Source organism: Calidris pugnax, unplaced genomic scaffold (assembly GCF_001431845.1).
Source record: "Calidris pugnax isolate Ruff unplaced genomic scaffold, ASM143184v1 scaffold103, whole genome shotgun sequence".
NCBI classification, from domain to species: Eukaryota; Metazoa; Chordata; class Aves; order Charadriiformes; family Scolopacidae; genus Calidris; species Calidris pugnax.
In genome coordinates this window covers 19563838-19586612 of record NW_015090990.1, presented here as the reverse complement: position 1 = coordinate 19586612, position 22775 = coordinate 19563838, and the positions used below count along the sequence as shown (strand labels likewise).

Sequence of the window (22775 nt, the reverse complement as noted above, 5' to 3'; positions counted from 1 at the left end):
ATGCTTTGACTTGCTTTCTTTTCGAGAGTTTAAATGCAGCTTTTAAAAGAAATTGCTCTTCTGTGCTATATAAAGTTCTGTTTGTTTGCTTTCTTATTTTTGAAAGGGATGGAGGGCAGTGAGTGACTATACTAGGTGTCACTGACCTAGCCTTGACCTCTCTTCCCACTCAGCCAAATTCATCGCTGTTTCTAAAGACTGACTTTTGACTCCATTGGCATTTAACTGGTTGTGAAATAATGAGACTCATCCAAGGTGAACTAAACTCTCCATATATAATATAAACATTTTAAAACATCGTGAAGAATTTTACGCATAAATACAGGCTTTGGTTTTTTTCATAGGGCAAACATTTTTTCTGGACGAGGTCACCTTTTGGAACTGTGCCTGAAAGAGCATGATTTTTGTGACAGAGTAGATCTTGAAACTCAAAACAGTCACTTTTTAAGTGTTTATGGCTATCTATTAAATTTGACATTTGGTAGTAAATGAAATTAGAGGCCAAACATACTCAGTGTATTCACTGATAATTAAATTAGAACAAAAAAGTTGTAGCAGGCTAGCTGTCTTGTTTATTTCTTTTTATTTCGCATTCAAAATAGACACATAAAAATTAATCCTCTTTTGTAGAGTGGACATTCAACAGTTTGTCTTTGAAAGTACTGTGCTGAGTCATCTAATTAAAATATTGTGTCATATCAAAAGGTGATCCAAATAGTTACTCTATAGTTTATCTGCCTTATAAATCTTTGCATGTTGTAATTATAACATTACAAGTAATTATAATGATGTGATGACATATGTAATGAAGGGCAGACACATTTTTAGATCTTCCTAAAAGATGCCTATTTTAGGCATTCTCCCTGTCTTCTCACATTTAATAAATATCTAACAGGAAGAAGATGAATTTAAATTTAAAAATTAAGACCTTATGTGTAAGCCCTGTTGTGGAAAAGATGTTACTTGTTGAACTATGAAACACCCCATACTTGACAGGCTATGTCACAAGTAAATACTGAGTTCCTGTAGCTGTGTGTTAATGTATTTCATCTTTGATTTAATGTTCACAAAATTTGATAGTCCATCCATCTCTCTTTAAAGAGAGTTTGAATTCTGTACAGTTTTAAAACAAGTTTGTTGTCCCGCCCAATCTTTTCCACACATCTGCAGCATTGCAACAGAAATGTTTCGTTGGGAGGTGTCACCACTCTGGAGATACCAGGGGCTTACATTCTTTTATGCCGCTTAAAATTTACTCTAGTTTTAGTCTAATTTAAGGATTTGTCTTCTTAATTTGCCAAGTAGGAAGAAGTGCTGAGGTTTCTGATCCTTAAAAAGGAAAATATAATTAGTTTGTTCATAAATATTCTTTGCTTTCTGACCATCTGCTGGTTTGGTCCTATACAGGATGTGAAGACGATATAATAATATTTTGATTAAACTTTAATAATTGTATCTGATGAGCTTGATTTCAAAGCACCAATGAAGTTAGTGGGCTTTTTGGATCACATCCTATGTCACCAACCTGTGTTTCATACTATGAGTGGCTGGAAGCAGACGCAGTGAACATGTATTTTATTTTGGTGGCAAGAAGGGTGATGAAGACAAGCTACTAATTTTATCAGACTGGTAATGATAAGTAGAGATCCATTATACTAAATGGTCTTTTTTGGAAATATTCTGTAGTTTTGTCCTACTCTAAAATGTTATGAATCTCTGTGCTGTGCTTGTCAATCTGCCTGTGGTCCTTCATGTAGTGGCTGATGCTATTGTGACATTCTCTTGAGCCATTCTCTGGTGTCCTTCAATGAGCTCTTATTAATGACAGGGGTTAACCTACAAGTGAACCTTTCATGAGATAGAGCTAGAGGGTAAAATTATCATGACAACGCGTGTCTCTCCTGTCCAGTTTGCAGGGAATGGTATGTTCCATTCAGTGCAGTGATTGGTTCATTGCATTGAACTGCTATGTTCCCAAACTAAAGATAATTTTACATTTGAACAGCATAAAATACATATAGACTCCTTATATTACATAGCTGCTCAGAGCTTCTCAGTGCACTGATTTGTAAGGTATTTGTCGTATTAATATATCATGATCAGTCATAAAAAAAAACCTGAGAGTGGAAAATTTGGGTGAATGTGATTTATGCAATCTTTAAGTTTATCACTCCAGTCAGGAATTTTTTCCTCTTAGACTACAAAAGAAAAATGATTTCATGTAGCATGTGTTTTACTTGTTTGATGCTATGTTGGTGGCAACAGAGGCATGGGGGTGAGCAGAAGGGTGAATAAGGGCTGAGAAGCTGAGGTACATGGTAAGCCTGAGTCATTTGAATCCTCCCTTTTTGTTAGTTTTCTGTGAAGGTCCCAGCTGGTTTTCCTAATGGGTAGGAGATGCTGGAATCTGTGTAAAGTGAGGTGCACAGCCCTAGTGCTAACTAACAACTAGCCCAACCATTCACCAGCTGACCTTATTCACATGTGTGGGGTTAGGAAGCCCTAATTACTCTTGATTCCTCTTCTGACCACTAAACCCCTGCTGTATTCTCACCAGTGACAAACACCAGTCCCTGCTCAAAGTTATACTGAGGCTCTAAAATGCATTTACAAACCGGTAAATTGCATTTACATTTTCTCTCAGTGAATTGAGTATGAGGTGTAACTGCTCGTCCTGTCCGCCCATGGGGTGTTTACAGTTGCTGTTGTTGCAGTGAACACTCTTGTCAACGCTTACGCACTTTTTCCAGAGCTCTTGTGAAGAGAGTTGGAGTGTTGGGTAATTAACTTCTTTCACCTGGGCATAATATTGTAGGAATAAATTACAGAAACCGTCAGTACTATTGTTAGTTTTTCATTTATTACAACTACCATGGTAGTAAGGATGGGAGCAGGAGAAAGGTAGAAAAGAAACTACTGTTCTTCTGTAATTACAGAATAATATGTATTTCATGTAAAAATGGGTATGTTTGTTTTTAAAGTGATAGGTGCTAATTGCAATAACTTTTACAGCTCTAAAATGTGACGCTCTGTTGACAGATGCTGCATCTGTTTTGTACTCCAGGTGACGTTTGTGTGCACACTCAGTTCGTTAGTTTTGTGACTGGTTTTGTGTACACTAAATTTTATGGTTGAAATGATTTTGCATAATACATTCTGAAATGATTTATACTTGCAGTTGTTTAGACCTTTTAAAAGTAGAAATCGTAAAATAGCTTTCCCAGAATATTTAATAAGTCTTAAATATTCTATCTCTTTGATATTTGATGTCTTAAATTTTCATGTGTCACCTGGGATTTCCTGCTGAAAGATACCTAGCTTTTTAGCATTAGATGATCTTTACTAATCAGCCTAAGCTCTTTGGTGATTTAATGATTAACGAGAAGACAACAGTGGTGCAGGTAAAGTACAGTATATGTAATGCCTGCTTTTGAAAAGCCTTTTTTAACTGGCATAGTGTACTTAAAGTCCAAATAACAAGTGATTAAGGAAGGGCCTTAACAACAAGAAAGAAACCTACGATGTTTATTGAAAGCAACAACTTTTTAAAGTTACTGAAGTGATAATGGTAACTTTACGACTTGTTCATCTTTACAACTTGTTTGTTCATTTTAAAAGACAAAAATAATTACCCACTCACTGAGGAATCAACAACTCGGGCTGTTAATTTTAGTTATGTGATTGCTGTTAGTCATCTCCTTTGCTCAGGGAATTATTGCACAAATTTTACAATTAGACATTATGGAAAGAGATGCTTATTCTTGTTGATTTATTTATTTATTTTTTAATCTTAACTTGTTCCAACATCTCCCTTGGTGTTTTTGTTAGCACAGTTGCCACCATTCAGGCAATGGCCTTGTCTAAATTAGGAAGTGTTAAAAAACCCCAACACTACAAAACATTTTTATTAGCTCAATTTTGAGCATCATTTATTACTTGAGTAATCAGGATTTAACACTCCTAAAATGTGCAATTCTATTTTCACTGCACATACTGCCCACATAGTAGTTTTTGCTTGATAGAATTACAGATCGTTTCATTCAAGAGAACATCGTTGTAAACTTGGTGGGAATAATGGGAAAAAGTCCCTGAGGAACCACCACTGTACTTTCTTTTTCATCGCTGCCTTTTTTTGATGACAGCTGAACAATCAAGGTGGGAAAACAGAAAACATAATTTAGCATAATGTGGGTGTAGAAATAAGCTTCTGTGACTAGAAAATGTTCTGTAACTTTGGCTGAATAGCTAAGAAGGTCCTTGGTCATGGCCTGCCAAACAGAATATGACTAAAACAAACTTCTTGTTTATTCAGAATGTACCCAGGTAGTGTCATTTTCCACTTGTAGTGTTTACTTATTCCTTTCTTGAATGTTGATTCAATTTGTAGTGTATTTAGAGAAATACAAGGATCTTACATTTTTCTGCATCAATCAAGTTCATGGGTCAAGTAACCAAAGAGAAATCCTGTAAATTTGTATACTAGAGTTCACAGGAGTATTCAGCATCAATTTCTTATTTTTTTCTCTCTCTTTTCTTTTTTTTTTTCCTCTTTTTTTTTTTTAATATATTGAGTTCAGTCGAGTGGTTTAGCAGGGTGGATGTTTACACAGATCTCTTGCATTTGGAACAGTGTTACCCAGGAATAACAAATTATCTACAAAACCTGCGGAATGTAGCTGGGTTTTGAGTGATATGAATTGATGGATATTCAAACATTATGATTTAAGAAATGTTTCCAGGTTGGACCATTCCAAAGCAATTTAATTTTTACAGTTTGATACACGCAACGTGTTAAATGCTTCCGTTCAAGCGGGAGTGTTAGATAACACAGAAAGAATACCTAATCCATAAATACACCAAATGTAGTTCTGTATGTTCTCACTAGATAACCCTGTATAGTCCCTATACATAATTTATATAGACCATATAACAAAATGTAATATGTATAGAGTTTGGGGTTTTGGTTTGTGTGGGTTTTCATATAGCTCAGCACCACCTGTCCACATTAGCCACTGTAAACAGAATTACCGGGTAGATGCATGCAGAAACCTGGTGTGCATCTTTGTGTCTTCTCTTTTGTCTGTTCAACCCACAGAATTTGTAGTCAAGTGAGAGTTAACACAAAAGTTACTGGTTGTGCAGTTGTTGGTTTAAGTAAAATATACTTGGTTGATTTATTAAAATGCTAATTAGGGCAAACAAAGGGAAGGCTTTCTTAAGAGTAGGGCAGATGGTCTGGAGCTTTTCTACCAGTCTGATTTCAGCCTGCATGTGGGCATAAAAGAAAAAAAGCAGAAAATGAATACAGCTTTAAAAGATCTGGTAACAGCTGCTTTGTTAAGGTAAATACCAGATTTTTTATCAGTAACTGCTTTTTGGAGCCTTTTTCCTCAATTATGAAGGCTGACAGAATATGGAATATTTGGACTTTGGAAAGCTGATCTAATTAGTTAATCTCCTTGCTTCTGAAAACATATAAATAAGATAAACTGCAGTGAGAAATCTAAGACAGTTATCCTTCTAACATAACTCATTTGATATATGCTCAAGAAACTGTTAAATCTGCTGAAGGCATGCATGTAATTAAGCAAAAGCTTACATACAATATTTTGACAGGATATGTAGCTGAGGTTTTATGGCAGCATTTGAGTAAATTTATATATAGAATGTTTTTAAATTCAAATAAGCCAAACCGCTTCACAACTGCATTGCTTCAATATCCTCTGAAAATACAGCCATTTCCTGAAGTGTGTGTAGCCACTGTGGGAGCTGAAGTTGTTTATTTCTTTGAGATTAAATTTGGCTGCGATCTGTTCCAACACTTTACTGGAGAACCTTAACAGCCAGCGTGACTCTGAGCTGCCTGGCACTCACCTTGCCTTCCTCAGCCCATGAATTAACACTTGGATGGTGGACCAGCCTCTCCCTTGGAGTTACAAATGTAAAACTAGAGAGCATCAACTTAGTTAGGTACAGGGTGATTCTGAGTTTGGACTATAGTAAATGGATGTAGAGTCTGAAGCAATGTGTTACAAGTCAGTTAGTTCCTGCTGTCTGCTCGGATTCCTACCCTTATTGTTAAGGCTTAGAAATGTACTCATCACTAACGGTGGTGGACAAAGCAAACTTCTTGTTAAGCTACTCAATCAGTGCAGTGATGCTTTTCAAAGTGCTGCTTTTCCATTTCACTTCAAATGTCTTATGATGGAGCTTCTGTCAGTCCCATTGGGAATTTTTTCATAGTCTGATGCCCCTGAGGATCACAAAGTGCTACGCGATTATTCAGTTTAAATTCTTCCTTTATTTGGCTTCCCCCTTTCATTTACCCATCGTTTGTGTGCCTTGCCTTTTAACATTTCAGTTCTTTTCAGACCTTCACCCATGCAATCACTCTTACCAAATCTTAATTTTGTGGTTGTACTGTATATTGGTTGGTGGCTTTTGCACACTTTGCTTCCTGAGTTTTCTTTGCAGCTCACACACTGCAGCTTTTAGAACTGTACTGGGCTTACAGTTTGCTCAAATAACTTATTTGATAAATATATAATAATTCAATACATTGCGAAAAAGTTTGTCCCTACCATTTATCATCGTCTAATTTGATGATGATGATATAAAGCAATGAAACAGAAAATGATGGGGGATTATATTCATATTGAAGTGTTTTGCTCCAACAATCTTTTGCTGACCTGTGATATTTTGTTTGTTTAGATCTGCTAGAGAAGTCTCGCGTTGTTAAGCAGCCAAGAGGTGAAAGAAACTTTCACATTTTCTATCAGATACTGTCTGGTGCCTCAGAAGACTTCCTCTGTAAGTGTTGCCCTTGTGCTATTTTCAGATATGAGTCTTTTTTATATTTAATGTGCTGTTCCATGCACATAATCTTCTGTGGGAAATGTGATATTGATTCATTTTTTAAATTATTGGTGGTAGTGGCAATAGTAAAATATATGGTTTGTTATTATCCAGATATCCGAGTCAGAATTCTCTTTGCAACATATTATAAACAAGAAAGTAAGCCTATTCTTACTCAGAAGGCCTGTATTTAAAAGATCCTTAAAGAAAACTTAATCCTACTAATAATGATAGTTCTTGACAATACTGGTTCTGGGATAAAAGACCTGCTAACAAGAATGCTGTTATTAATAATATTTTTATTTGATTTATTAGGCAGCCTCAAACTCGAGCGGGACTTCAGCAGATACAACTACCTAGGCCTTGATTCTGCCAAAGTGAATGGAGTGGATGATGCTGCAAACTTCAGAACAGTTAGGGTAAGAAGTAACAGGGACTGGGCGTGAACCGCAAAAGGGCTTAACAGAAATGCAGAGATCTTATGCCCTGGGTCTGGCCATTTGTCCTGGGCCATGAGAGCTATCTTTTCTGAGTTGTTTTCAGAGTGCTCAGCAATCTTTGTGCAAGAGTACTGCATGTTTGCACAGGGAAGCTTGGCTACAACTGGAAAATACAAAAAAAACCAAGTTTCTGGAGTATTCTAGTGGGAATGCAAAACAGGCACACACACCAAAAAAATTTTAAAAAATTAAAAAAAAATACAAAAAATGAAAAGGAAAAGACCCCAAAGACCGCTTGATCAGATCATGGAAAAGGTTATATATTTTGTAGTTGCTTATGGCAGTGATTGAGCTTCATGAACAAGGTGAGGCTGACTGAGCTGAAAGAAAAAAAGCGACAGGATGGTTCTCAAGATAATTTACCATGATGTTTTTGCTTGATTGTACTCAGGGACAGGAAGAATACAGGATCCTGTTACCCAGTGTGTGAAAATTTATTTATTTGAAAAGTTACTGGCTTTTAGAGGAACAGAGTGGAATGAGAAGACAGCAGCACCTGTTTGTTTGACTCTGAAAATTTGAGTTAGGTTATAAACTAAATTCAGTGGCTAAAAAAAAAAAAGTGCTGCATTTTAGAAACCCATAAAATGAATGAATTACAAAAGTGAACCAGACTGACATGTCAGCTCAATTACCAGATCTTCTTTAATCTGCCTTTTATATTAAAAAACTTACTTATCTAAGTGTAGTAATTATATCATGTTCTTTTTGTATTAAAAGTGTTCATAAAACATTTCCAGTTTATGCTAATACAGATAAATGGGGAATTTTGCAAATATGATCTGTTTAAATGTAGATTCTTTTATCTCATAATTTTACCTGTCCCCTTTACAGAATGCAATGCAGATTGTTGGTTTTATGGATCATGAAACACAGTCTGTTTTTGAAGTGGTGGCAGCCGTTCTGAAATTGGGAAATATTGAATTTAAGCCTGAATCTCGTGTGAATGGCTTAGATGAAAGTAAAATCAAAGATAAAAACGGTAAGATGAGATTAACGACGGGAGGGAAAACACCGGTTTGTCTGAAGTCATTACTAATTTTGCCATTTCTGTAGACATACATTCCTTACAGAGGAATTAAATTAGTTTGTTTCCAAAACTCACCCGCAGGCAAATACGGGTTGAATTCTATGCCATTTCAGTCACTCTGTTTGAAATTCCAAAAGTGATTGTTTTCTTGTTTCCCCCCTTTATTCACACTTTCTTCTGAAATATTAAATGGGACTAAGCATTTCTGTAACTGCTTGGTTATTCTGCAGTGGAGGCCTCTAGTTCTTCTGTAGTAGGGTATTTCTGTCTGTAATGTTAGATTAATTTGGTCATGTTTTTGCAGTTGATGCATTTTGAAAGTTCATTTATTTTCATTTGAAAGTTTTTCATCAGGAAAAGTAGTCTGTGATAAAAGGAAGAAAAATTTCTTCACAAAAATAACCAAAGAGAAAGTGCTTTCAAAATTAATAACTCTGTTTCCTCATGCTGTGCATATTTTTAAAAAATTTGCTTGGCAGGGTAGCAGGGAGAGAGTGTGGATGGGGGGACACCTCTGTTGAAGAAAACGTGTTTTGGGAAAATACTGAACTATTTAAAAGCTAATACTGGTATGGAAGAAAAAGCAATGATACGAAAGGATTAATTATATTTTCGCTGTCGTTTTTCATGCTAGAACTCAAGGAAATCTGTGAGTTGACAGGTATAGACCAGTCTGTATTGGAAAGAGCTTTCAGCTTCCGGACGGTTGAAGCCAAGCAAGAGAAAGTTTCAACAACACTAAATGTGGCGCAGGTAAAAGATCTCCTGATTTTAAAGGAAAGAATTATTTAAAATGGCCATTTATTCTACATGCCTATACTGTAAGTGCCCAAATAAAAACTGCAATAGACTGTACGGAATAAAACATTTCACTTACATAAGTGTGTTTTTTCTTCAGCTGTTTCTAAGTGTTCAAATAAACTGGATGTTTTGGTTTTATGTGTGCATTACCTCAACAGGATGAGGGATAGGAAAATGCTGCAGAGAATGAAAAAACGAAATGGTTCTGCCCAAAACGCATGTTGAAAGTATTGTGGCAGACTGTTTTCATTTAGAGCAACTGGTGTAATTTCATGTGAGTTGTATGCCCCAGGCTGCTGAAAAACTTCTGCTGCCAGTTTATCTTTCTGTAAGGCTGCAGAGCCAGTGTGACTGCCACCTGTGTCTCATCAGCTCAGGCTAGCAGGAATGTCGTTTCCCTAACCACAGCTGCTCGAGTCCCTTTAGGACTAAGGAATCCCATTAGGATGGGGGATGTGAGTCTTTAGAGGATAACCAGAGGAGCAGGAAGGGAGTCCAAGTGCCTGATTGCAGCTGCTGTTCCCGCCAGCCAGTGCCCTGGAAAGCAGAGGGATGTACCAGCAAGGTGCCGGTGCTGCCCAAACCTCCTGGCACCCTTGGTCTGGCTCTGCTACCTGATTAGGCAGAGTGCTGCCTGAGCCATTCTCCCTCTTTTCATAGCACCTTTAGGATACGGCAGTCAAATAAAAAGCTTGGGATTAGCCCAGCATTTGTAACATTTCTCTTCTTTCTTCTCTTTAGGCTTATTACGCCCGTGATGCTCTGGCGAAGAATTTGTACAGTCGACTGTTTTCTTGGCTTGTTACCAGAATCAATGAGAGCATTAAGGTATTGTTGTTTTGTGCCTGTAAAAAAATCAATAGAAATCCTTTAAATTAAAGAGGACAGTAAAACTGTATTTGCCAACTTCATTTTTCATCCTTGTGCAGTGTTACATATGGTGTGGGTGAATAACTGTATCACAGCTCAACAAGTTGCTGTCTGCTCTGTTTTTAAGCTTATGAAAATAGTCAGGATAAGTTTATTTTGTTTTTATTAGTTTACCTTTCAGTTTACAGAATTTGACACCATACTTATGAGATACTTGGGAATCATGAAAACTAACGTATGAAATGTACAGATGACTGACTCAATGTTTAATTATTTTTTAAAGGCACAAACAAAAGTGAGAAAGAAGGTAATGGGGGTGCTGGACATCTACGGCTTTGAAATTTTTGAGGTAAGACCTTTATAACGCTAAATATTCAAAGTAGAGGGTTGTTATTGAAACTTAATAGAGTAGTTCATGAATGTGTAATTGGAATACATGTAATTTGAATCAAGTGTCATTTCTGACAAAAAAAACACTAGAAAAATAAGCCAAAGAGAGATGTCTTAGCATGTCTGGCAAATGAAACAAAGATTTATGAAAGCCCAACTTGTGTTTTTACACCATAGGTAAATAAATATTTATGATGGGTAAAATAAATATATTTTGTTGTGACATACGTTCTGAGCATGAGAAAAATCCTGGCAGTGTCAGTTCTGCCCTTAGGCATTTTGTGGATGCCTTTGAACAAGCTTTGTATCTTTTAAAAAACACAACAAAGACTATATATTTTAAATTAAACAAGGAATTATATTCCATTTTATTTCAATTCGCTTAGATGAATATTCTATACTGATTCCTAGCTAATGATCTGTGGCTCACTGATGTTTGTTTATGATAGTATTTTTAGACTGGTGGTATTCTGAAACAAAAACACTAAATGAGGAATTTTTAATTGGGTTAGAGAACACCAGGGAGAAGGATTTTCCATAAATCTTACTCTGACAGTTTATTTTAAGAGATTTATAGATCTCGGGTTGAAACTGTATATAATGTTTAAACTAGAAAGTCAACTGAGGAGGAAAATCAGTAGAAACCTTGCAATCCTTACTCACTTTCCTACATCCTTCTTGAAAATCCAGGGAGCGTGTTTAAACTGTGTAGATGATGGGAATAATCCAGACAAGAGTAATTACACATGGGAGGGTGGTGTAAGCTTTATTTCAGAAGCATAACATCAAAGTATGTGCAAATTAAAATGCCCCTATGAAGAGGAAAAACAAAGCTGATGCTTGCATCAAGGGTTTAGTCAGCCAGGCTGTATTGTTTGCATTAAACATAGGAGCATGTTTATGAAAATATATTGCAAGCGGTCAGGTGGCTGAATGCAAATCTCCACGCCAGATGTCTCTCTGGAGCTGGTCCTTGGTGTACCTTTAGAAAGCTGGGCACTAGAATAGTACTGCTGGCATCTTCAAACAGGACTCTTGTCCTCACTCTTTTATGATTGATTAAGAATAAACATGTAGGGTGAGGTAAAAGAAGGAAGCTTGTGCTAGCACACAAGCCAACTGAGTAATCATGTTTGTGGGATGGTGTTGCAGAAAAAAGGTTGTTTCCCACATGGAATTCCATTTTTTGTAGGTCTTCAATATCTTTGGAGGTCATAAAAACGGTTGAGTACAGGAGTTGTAGTTTCGTAGAAGAAAAATGTAAAAACGAGGCTCTTTTTGCTTACCTTGCACACTGAATTTAGCTTTCCTGATTTATACAAATTCAAAAACTTTAAAGCAATACAGGTAGTTATTGTTCAGTCCTTTAAATGCTGAGTATTGGTTCTAGTGGAAAAGGTGCAAAAGGTTTGCCTTGTACTCAAGAGGATCAAATTCATCAGTATGTTCACACAAGACCAGACTGTTCCTCTCATGAGTTAGGACCTGTGGTGATGGCACTAGCCAAGCAGCTTGGTTCAGCATCACAAAAATGAATTATTTCTGAACAGTCAAAATGAGATTCAGGTCTTATGCCAGAAACATACATGGCTTGTATCATACCTTATTTTAATCTTAAGACATTTGAAAAGAAACTTGATTGCTCTAGTTTTACAGAGGTAACTAGTACAGTTACAGGTATAGGGACTGCGTGGCAGTGTTGTAATTCAAAGGGTGAATGGTAGAAAAAAAAAACCCATCAGAAAATCCTGAATCAGCTGTGTTTCCAGTACCGCCCACTAGCCATCCCTGTTTCCAGACAAGTCAATTTTATAATCAGAAACTGCTGACTTAATTGGATCAAAGGCAAAAGAAAATTTATTTTCTATACAGCTCTAGTTGTAACAAAAGATGGTGTTGTGTCACAGTCCTTAAATTGAGTAGACAAAATGTATTTGGTCTTGTCATTGTTTGACTGAATGTATGTAGTAAGGTCAATTGAGAGGATGCCTGCCAAATGTTTTGTGTTGAGTTTTGTGACAAATAGTTGAATCTTGCAAAAATCATTAAGGATCTTGAGAAAATACTTACAAAAAACAATTTTTCTTGAGAATTTAAGTAACCACTTCACAGAAAATATGTTGTTTAAAATTAATTATGTTAAACCAATCAATAAATGAATGAAATTTTAACACTAAACAATACAGTAACTCAAGGAAAAGTGAATAATGTCTTAAGATTTATAGCATCAAAATATAGTGGAATTTGGAGTGTGTGGTACATTTGTAAACACAATGGCTAACATTCAAAATATTAGCTGAGGTGTAGCTTATGGCAGGAACTATATTCATCTAATTATAAATTACTGAAAACCACTGACTAAAGATGTGCAGTTCCCTTTTGAACCTAATTCTTAAGTCAGATTTTGATTTCCATGTCTGTTCTTGAAGGTTAGAACTACCATGATCTCTGCAAAGAATGTTTTTTGACACAAATATATTTGAAATACTTCCTTATCTGTGAACATGTGCATTTTAAGCTTGTAAGCTATTTGATATGCTGAAGGTAAAGAGGTTCTTTAATCATGTTTCTACTCAGGAAGCAGATAAGTTTATCATTAGTACATGTTCTTTGACCTAAAGTGTCCTTGTACCTTGGAGACAGAACATATCAAGAACCATAGAAGGTGTAGTAGGAGTTTTTTTATATAGATGCTAAATATTTACACATGAAGCTTAATACCATTGAAATAAGTAGCAAGGTATGTGTTTATTGAAGGGTGCTTTGGGGTTTGGGTTTTTTTTTCCTTTACCCCTCAGGATTGTGGAAAGAATAAACTAATTTTATTCTAGTTTACCTGTTTTGTCCTCAGGTTCTTACTTAAAAGTTATTGGAATACATTCACTAGTATGTAGTCATACCAGTCAGCTTCCACTGCAAAATCAGTTCACTACAGATTTTTGAGGTTTTTGTTTTGTTTCATAATGAGCAGGGCAGACAATATTTCTTGGGCCTTACTCCTGTGTAGGATGACTCCATAGACCACCTTACAATTCCTCCTATAAGGAGAGTAGAGAAATCCAGATTAACCATTCTGAAAGATCCTGTACTTCACCTTCTGATGACAATAGCAATCTTATTCTATTACATGCAAATTGAAGTTTATATAAATGAGATATTTTTCATCTATTTTTGAAGGATTACTTTATATACTATTCACTTTATTTTCTACAATTTTCTACAATTTAAGGTGAAGTTAATTTACAAAGTAACTGGAGGTTGAAATTTAACAAAGGAAAGATACTTGAGCATTGATAATGCTGGCATGTACTCTTTGGGATTTGGTTTCCGCTAGTATTTTTATCGAGCACAAACCCCATTTTTCAGACAGACACAAAAGCTATCCAAGAAAGCAGATTTAAGGACTTGACTGTCCAAAAATTCAGATTAGGGAATTTAAATCTATTGGTAATCCTTAGCCTCTGTGAGTTTGGCAGATGTCAACAGCAAGGTTGGCTAAGCAATCCACAAAACAGGCACTGTAAAGCTGTGTTTATTTTTGATTCCTGCCTTGCCCTTTGTGGTAAGCACTATGCTGGGACTGAATGTTTCGAAAGTGAAATGCTGAAATTCTGGGTGTCGGTGTGAATTGTCTATGGGCAAGGATTTAGGGACCAGGGTTAGTGTGAAAATGCAAGCTGTGGCACTGGGCTGTCTGTGTAACGCTGCTGGAGCTCGAGCAATGGACTGGAGCCTGACACTAATTGCTCTGAGTATGTTTATCTACATTTTTGAGTGGCTGCGTGTGTAGTCAGTCTGCAGTCTAGACTGTGATTTGAGATGGGGCAGGGATGATGGCTAGTGGCACTGGGAATTTCAGAACCAACTCAATTGCAGAATTCCTGGGGTAGGTTTAGGGCTGGTCCCATTTTATTCCACATTTGATTCTGTATTTTTGGGTAGAAGTGGTTTCTGCATCTCTGCAAAATGTTGGGGTTGGGTTGTGGAAAGGGTGAGGTTTATGAAAAAGAAATAAAGGCTGTAGAAGGCAGATGACTGAGGGCCTGGCAGGTTTCAACAGAGGTGAGAAGACGACTCATTCTGTTTGGTTTGGACAATTAATTTTCTGTTGTGTACATTTCCTGTGTAGATGAGGGCTAGGGTATGTAAAGATGAATGTCCTGGAGCAAGCATGCCCATGGCAGGGGGGTTGGAACTCAATGATCTTTAAGGTCCCTTCCAACTCTAACCATTCCATGATTCTATGATTTCTTCTTGCCTAGCCTTCAGAGATGAAATTGCCTGTCTGTGCTACTTGGCTTCAAGACTTTATTCTGAATTTTCAGGCGCCACTATGTAGCTGGTCCATATGATGAAGCTAATGATTTGGAGTGCAGTTTTATGAAAGTTGAGGCTGCCAAACAAGGCTTATTCTTGAAATTTGCCAGGCCCTGACAAGACAGCCTGAGAATATGAATGCTTTCTGCTCAATCCGTTGGTGGAGCAGTTTTTTCCACATATCTTAGCCTGGCGAGAAGCAGGGATGCACTGGGGACAGAGCTGCAAAAGTAAAGGCTGCAGAAAGAGAGGAACCATATCCATTGGACCCTCAGGTATCTGCTGAGGTCCAACCTGAGGTGATGTGAATGCCTTGTCTTTGGGGACAGCATCTGACCAATTCCTTTTCTCCAGCTACACAAGAACATGCAAAGACGTGGCAGCATCCATCACTTTCTGCGTAAAACCCAGCAGTAAATAAAAATGGCACCAACATAAGAGCCAAACAAGCTGCCTAACAGTAAAATCAGATTAATTTCTCACAGTCTGTGATGCAGTTTGATAGTGCTTCTATTTATTTACAGCAATTAGCTTGTTTCTTGTGTGTAGAAGTCCCTTGTGGTGATGGAAATAAGGTTGATTATATTGTATATGTTACATAAACTGTCATCTGGACATTGATAAAATGCCAATATCTTTATTGAGGGAATCTGTCAGAAGTACGAAAAATGCAGTTTCATTGTATTAACATGTTCATAGTTGTGGTAATTACCTATTTTTAGAGGGAAGTAACCAGATAAGGAGAGGATAAACATTGAAAATACCTTTCTGAGATGTTTAAGGCATGAAAAAATTGGGAAGGTATTTCCACCATTCCATAAACCTATATGACAGTTTGGTCCACTTGCTGAGTAGTTGCTCTGCCTTTTTCTGTCCTGTTCACTACATGAAGGAAATTATAGTTGCAGAGCATGCTGAGCTGAGCTCTGAGAGATTGCTGCTGGGCCAGAGACTTCCCTCCACCCCCCAAGGATGATTTTACTGGAGAAGGGTCTAGTTATTTGCTGGAAAAATGACTTCTTAGAGCGAGAAAAAAAAAGCACAGGGAGAAAATTGACTTATCAGGATCTTCTTTCATCTCCATCTTTTCATTTTTTTTACCGTTCTTTTAGTATGGGGACCCTTTCTTCATGTCTTGACTTTGGCACTACCTCAGCCATGGATATCTGTTGTCTTGGTAGCTGCCTTAATGTCCAGACCATAACTTCCAGCCATCTCTTCTAGGCACTATACCTTGCAAGAGATTTCTTTTTTTAAATTGTTCAACCCTTTTCTGATGCCTAACAGCATATCTAATCACACACGGCAAAGCCCAGGTTAGTGTGAAAGAGGAATTTTTAATCTATAATTGATCAACTACACTTGCTGGCAGGTGTTATAAAAGATGGGAGCTTTACAGAGAGGGGCCTTTGGTTGGAACTCCTCGGTGCTATGGAGATTTTAAAATACAGTTAAAGCAATCATTTCCTCAAGCGCTAGGATGCTCAGAAACAGAGGTTCATCCCAGGAAGTTAATCACCATTTAATTAATCACGGTTTATTTTAAATATTTAGAGAGGCTTGTTTTGCAAAACACAGGTTTATGAATTAAATCCCCCTGGCTGGCTGTTTTCAATGCAGGAAATATTTGTAATGCTGGGCAAATATACACAAATGCTCTATTTCTGTTTGCGAGAATAACGTTTTGCCCTACAGCAGCTTTTATGTCTTAGTGGAGGAATGGATAAGATTATATAGCAGGTTCTTGCCTATTTGTAATTCCTGTTGTTCCAGGACTGTAATTTATCAGGTTGAGTTTGTTGAAGTGATTGTACCTGGGTTTCCCCGTGGATCTCACATGCATTGTGTGCGCTGAATTTGCTGTAGTTTCTTGCCCTTTTAACTCCAAATTTGTTTTAGACCTGTGTGTCCAGACACCACAGGTGAGAGCAAGATGGATTTCAGAGTGCCTGGTTCTCTACCAGTGCCAGCAGCATCAATAAGGACCAAAGCTGGTTGTGCTACACAAATATGGAAAATGGATAATCCCCAATTGCTTCCATTAGATACACTGAAATATAGTCTGACTACATATACATAGAATATTTATGGTTGAATAATATGCCTCTGGTTCTTTGCCTACAGAGATATATTTACACAAAAACACAGAGCTTATTCTAGTTAAAAGATATATTTGTCAATTAAGTTTGATTACTCGAATGTTTGTATATGTAAACAGAAAGGTAAGGAATAAATATTGATAACATATCTTCACTAACTTTGCAGAAAATAAAAAAATGTTATATCTGGGTCCCATGTAGCTCATTGCTTTCTAAGATAAATAGTGTCTTTTTAAATTTTTTTTTTTAAAATGCATTTTGCCCATTTTGCTGATTTTTATTTTGTAGCATTTATATTTCTTAGTTTCATCTCATAAACTTGTATGCTTCTGTGGTCATACATAAAAATCCCAATCCCCAGATGCCACAGTAGGTTATAAATTAAATTTGCTGGTTGGTTTCACCATTATTCTCAGTGAAGTGAGCATGTTGGTCTTTTATCATCATTACTTTTGCCAGCTGGCTTTTTCTCTAGGAGCCTCAGTAGTACTCTAAGGAGCCAATGGAACTACCCAGGGATCACCTGTCTGTGTTAGGAGGTGGTCAGAGAATTCTGATGCCCAGGGCTTCGTTGATGTTGGAAAAAAAGTTATTTTCTGGGGCTATATGTGTTAGAGCAAAAGCGTCAGTCTCTGTATGTCTTTTCCTCCTCCGAAAGTCAATTTTAATGGCATTAGTTCTGTTGATTTAAATGGATTGTCTCATGACTTGAAATGGTTAAGTTTTGTTTTAAATTATGCTTTTCCTTTAAATATTTCTCATGCATTTTTTAGCTGCATGTGCTCATATAAAGTATTTGGAAAGGTGTTACTGAAGACCTTTTTGTCAGTGTGGTTGTAGACTGAGCAATATGTAGATTTTTGAATTGGCTCTCAAGAAGAACTGGTGTGATGAAAGATTAAGAAGGAAGAGGAAATATTGAGAAACACTTTGTGTAGGTATGATACTGATGATGTAGCTGAGCCTGTAGATTTGGATGAACAACATATGCTTGATTTGAGGAACAAAGGGAAGTCAAGAGGACACAAGAAAATGGAACACTTAAGCTAGAACTTTATTAGGCAGGTGGAAGATAAAAATTTATTCCTACCTTTTAGTATGGAAAAGTACCCCCTTTTCAGTTTTAAGTAGGTTTCTTAGTTGCCTCAGTGTCTCTAGAAATGATTGGAATCTGGGTACTCAAATGTGAATTTGAATTCTCTATGGGGAGAGAAGGTTAGAAGGTAGTTAGTTTTCATAGGAAAATGCCATTTTAGATATTTGCTGTTCGTAAATCTAATGCAGGAAATGACATTCAGCATCAGCATGTGGACACATTTCTGCCTGAGACCAGTAAGAGACTTCTAGCCTAATTTTAATTTTTTAAAAAATTATTATTATTTTTAAAATATTTTTGTTTTGTCTATTTGTTGTTAGTATTTTACTGGTATAACAATGTATAAGGTCAGGAACATCCATATGTTTTTTCAGATGATTCTATGATACACATGACTGGAATCTTCCAAAGAAGAAATTAGGTAAAATATTAAGGAACAAAAAAAATTTTCCTTAAGCTTTCAAGCAACTGTATGTAATTCATGTAATAGCAGTGGTTCAAAACTAGAAGGTTTTATCACTTCATGGTTAATTAACAACCTTAATGAGTACAACGTTATGATCTGCTTGTGTGTATAAGCAATATATTTGTGCGTGGAGCAGAATTTTTTAGAGTTCAAAAACTTGCTATTCATGAAATGCCTGGTAGTTTGAAGGTTGCTAACGACTAAAGCTATATGAGCAAGACACCATTATTTGTGAAGTGAAAAACATGGTGAAGTAGGCTTTGATTTTTTTTGTCTGTGAATTTATCTACTTGTCTAAACTTATTGTTGCACCTGATAAAAGACTGAGAGGATAAGCTGAGGGTGGTTGGCTGATCTGTACCTGAAAATTTGACATGACTTTAAGCCTATCTCAGGTGACATTGTGACATTTCCCAGCACCTTTAATTTCATTTGAGAGACTGCGTGCTTTTTTCTTCCCCAAAGGTTATATTTTGTCTTCCACTGTAATTTCAAAGGGATAGTTTGAAATGCTGCTATAAAAATGCAGGGATTGAAGTGATGCTTTCAACATTAGAGTAGCAGAATTACAGCCTGGAATACAAGCTGGCACTTTGAGAAGTACTGGTCTTAAATATACTTTTTTCCTAAAATTTCCTAGGAATATTTGGATTTACTAACTCTTCCTGAAATACTGAGTCTGGCCGTTCTGTTTCTATGTCTGTCAAAACCCTTTCTGGCACTTAATGCCAGCATAACGAGCAAGTACAACCTCTTGATGGCTGGATATTCCAAGCCTGTTTTTCCTGAATTATCACTGTGCTGTCACTGATATTAACCATTCTCTATTGTCTTCTGAACAATGTCAGAAGTCCTTTAGATCACTCCTAGTTCTAATTTCTAATACTAATTTCTAGGAGCCCTCATTAAAATATTGGGGGACAATTTATTTGTGAGCGTTCATCTATGATTTGTGAAGCCCTCGCATAATAAAAAAACTATAGGTATGCAATAAGGGGGAACAAATTCACAGAATCCGTTGCCTTATTCAGGTATGTGCAGAGATAAGCACTCTAATAATTTTTTCATACAGTGTTTTTTAAAAGCTGTAGGAAATGCCTCTTTCTGAAATGTACTTAATTTACCAAACGTCTTCTGGTCTGTTCAGAGTTAAGTGTTTTGAGAAATTCAGTAATTCCAAACATTTTTCCTCATTTTCTTTGCCGTAATTAACCGTTAGCCTTTTGCTCTGTATCGTACATAAAGACCAAAATCGTCACTGCTCTTCAATGACTTTTTTCCTGGAATAGCAATTTTCAGTGGCTTGGCAAAGTCAAGTAGAATTTCATAGCTTAGTGAGGGATTTGTGAAGAACTCTGTGGATTTTGGTTTGCTTTTCTTTGGCAAACCATAAATATCACAGATACATAGCAAATCAGGAAAGCATCTAGCAATTACTTTAATGTATTCTTAATGACATTTTAGTTAGATGTTTTAGCTGGATTTGCAGTCCGGTTTCAATCCTCTTTTGAGATGAAGACTGTGTGCAGTCTTACTTAGTTAGATGTTTTAGCTGGATTTGCAGTCTGGTTTCCGTCCTCTTTTGAAGATGAAGACTGCGTGCAGTCTTATGTGAGCAAAAAGTCCTGCATTCCTTGTAATCAGAATAACATGGCCTTTTTAAGAAACAATGTTTGCCTGAGAGGAGGATGCAGAGGGTGTTTTACCCTTCCTCTTTGGAGGGTGATGTGTCAGTTGGGGTCCTTTAACTTCAAACTCAGTATATCGGAAGCGATGGCCTTATCTGAATGTGTCAAATAAACTTTTACTCATTCTTCCTCCAGAACTCTCTCTTCCTCTCCCCATTCTCCTCTCCCTTTACTGACATTGTCTACCAAGGGTTATATATATGGCTTTTTGAGACAAAAGATACATGGTGATTTAGAGATGTGACAATGCAAGAACGCTGTTCTGTGTTAGACTCTGAAGTGCCTTAATACCTTGGTTTATTTTTTAATCTTTGGACAGTACCTAAAGATACACTCATCTACAAAAGAGTAATACATAACATTTATGCAGTACTTCACATTTTCAGTGACATACAAATATGAGTGTGATAAAACGACTGATTTACTTGGTACTCCAAATAAATGCTAATAGATGTTTTGTCTTCTGTGTCGTTACGGAAGTAGTACAAGTACTGACTGCGATTTATGTAATTTCTTTTTGCAACAGAATGCAGTAAGTATGACTTGTTTGCAGTGCTGATTTTGATGCATGCCAAATTTTAACTTTCTCATCTAGAGCTATGCAAGTTTTGCAATCTCTGCTGATAATTGCAGTTGGTGTGAGGGGCAGTTTGATGTGGCTGAGAAAGTTTGGTGATCAGCTATGATTTTGCTTTACCTAAAACTAAAATGATAAAAATAATCTGTGCTACCTCAATATTTTGTAATCTGCTTGTGTGTTCTTAATCTCATTTTAGCAACCAGATCCTTAATTCAAACATTTACATGATTGCAGTTGCCCTTAGTCATAACAATTTTATCACCGTAACTTGAGCTTCACAGGTATTGTATGCTGGATTTATTTGATAGTGTAAAAAGGAATAGGGGTTTATTCTGCAAATTTTCAGGCTTCCTAAATAACCAAATTATTCTTGATAACTAGTAATTAAGAAAGGGGAAAAAAGGAAAAGATAAGAGGCTGTGGGAAGGGAACCCTGCAACCCCAAAGCCTGCTTGGAAAAGAGTTAATGCTACCATCATAATTTTATTTATCAGGACCTACAGGAGACTACATTTTACACACAGGGACAGATTAGCGCAGGCAAAACTTTTGTTGTTTATTCCCTGACACCACAGGCCTCCTTAGGACCCCCAGCAAGGAATCGATACAGGCACATCAAGAATATAAACCTACAGAGTTTTTGTCCCTCCCAATGGAGAAAGCCTCAGGGAAGGATTTGGTCTAAAATTTCCAAACTAATCTCATTCTCAATAAAATCTTACTCAAACCACCACATCGCAAAGCTGGAAGGAGTAGTTAATAGGGTGGCTTGTTGAGTTGCAGCTGCTGCAGTAACTTACTCCAGCTGAGTTCCAAGGTGTTTACACAACAGCAAATGCAAACTTCTTTTATCTGACAGGACAACAGCTTTGAGCAATTCATTATCAACTACTGTAATGAGAAGTTGCAGCAGATCTTCATTGAACTTACCCTCAAAGAAGAGCAGGAGGAATACATCCGAGAGGTAATACTTACTGGATCTTCACTTACCCTCTCCTCTTCCCTTTGTCCCTGTCGTGACACAGGTATGCATGCTGGAACCTCTTTTCAGGGAACAGAGTCACTTTTTGACCATGAGCCTGGCACGGAGTGTGTTTGTGTAGGGAAGTAGGTAGCTGTTAAGCAAAAAAAGTTGGTTTTGTTACACATGATGAGTTCTCCAGGTATAAACCAGACCCAAATCTCATTCATTGGCAACAGTGACTGGCAGTTCTGAGCAAAGGCTAATTATTAGAAGATTAATATTGTTTTCTGGTATTAGTGCCATTACCCTACTGCCTGTGTTTTGGATGACACAGTAGCATCTGGGACACACCACAACAGCGGCCACAGCTAATCCTGTTTCAGAAGGGAATTGGGTGGGTGAAATAAGATTATGCAAGATTAAAGAAACAACAAAAAGATTTTGGTTCTAGTTTTCTTTCCATGAAGTATTGAAGGGAGCTGTGTGGACTTTATGGGTAAATTTAAGATGTGCTTTGGAGCCCAGGCTCTGGTGTTTGATGGTATTCTGTGATTGAATGTTGAGATTTTAATAGGTCTGAGCAGCACTCCCTGTGATACCCAGAGCTCAGGCAAAATACCAGCTCACAGCTGTAGAAACTGGCATGCACTGTCTGTGCTCAAATTGGATGATACCATTTTGCTGGGTAAACATTTTTAAAAATTCAATAAAGTTCCTGCCTTATAATCCTGAGGATAATATGAAGTTTGGGCATGTCTTTTTTTTTCTTTTCGCATTCAGTAGTGAAACTCTTGAAACGTCATTACTGCAATTTGGTTCTTGAATGATATTTCAAATGAATGCTCTGAGAAAACTAAACTGTAAGAAGTACCGCAGAATGTAAATTAAGAATTAAATTAATATTTTCTTTTTCCAGTCCTTTGCCCTAGCAGTGTTACCTCCTGATGCACTGGCATCTCATCCTGGAAACTTTATCGCTGATATTTGAAAAAAATTAGGATATTAGGAATATCTGAACAACAGCCAGACTCCAGATTTTTCAGATAGCTCATCTAAATTTAGCCCTCTTTTCTTCCTCCCATTAAAAAAAAAAAAAAAAAAAAAAAAAAAAAAAAAAAA

At 36.8% G+C, this 22775-nt stretch overlaps 1 protein-coding gene across 12 annotated transcripts in view; it reads left to right on the top strand.

Annotated features, from left to right (window-relative positions):
- The window catches only part of MYO1B (myosin IB), a 121477-nt gene that overhangs the window by 69931 nt on the left and 28771 nt on the right, over positions 1-22775 (top strand). For 9 of the 12 annotated variants that reach the window (XM_014954556.1, XM_014954555.1, XM_014954563.1 and 6 more), the window contains 8 exons: positions 6712-6810; positions 7171-7274; positions 8190-8337; positions 9020-9138; positions 9928-10014; positions 10340-10405; positions 20639-20644; positions 21552-21656. In XM_014954556.1, coding sequence (XP_014810042.1) covers positions 6712-6810; positions 7171-7274; positions 8190-8337; positions 9020-9138; positions 9928-10014; positions 10340-10405; positions 20639-20644; positions 21552-21656 — 734 coding nt within the window. The remainder of the gene's footprint in view (positions 1-6711; positions 6811-7170; positions 7275-8189; positions 8338-9019; positions 9139-9927; positions 10015-10339; positions 10406-20638; positions 20645-21551; positions 21657-22775) is intronic. The other 3 variants (XM_014954554.1, XM_014954564.1, XM_014954562.1) reach the window with 1 other exon arrangement.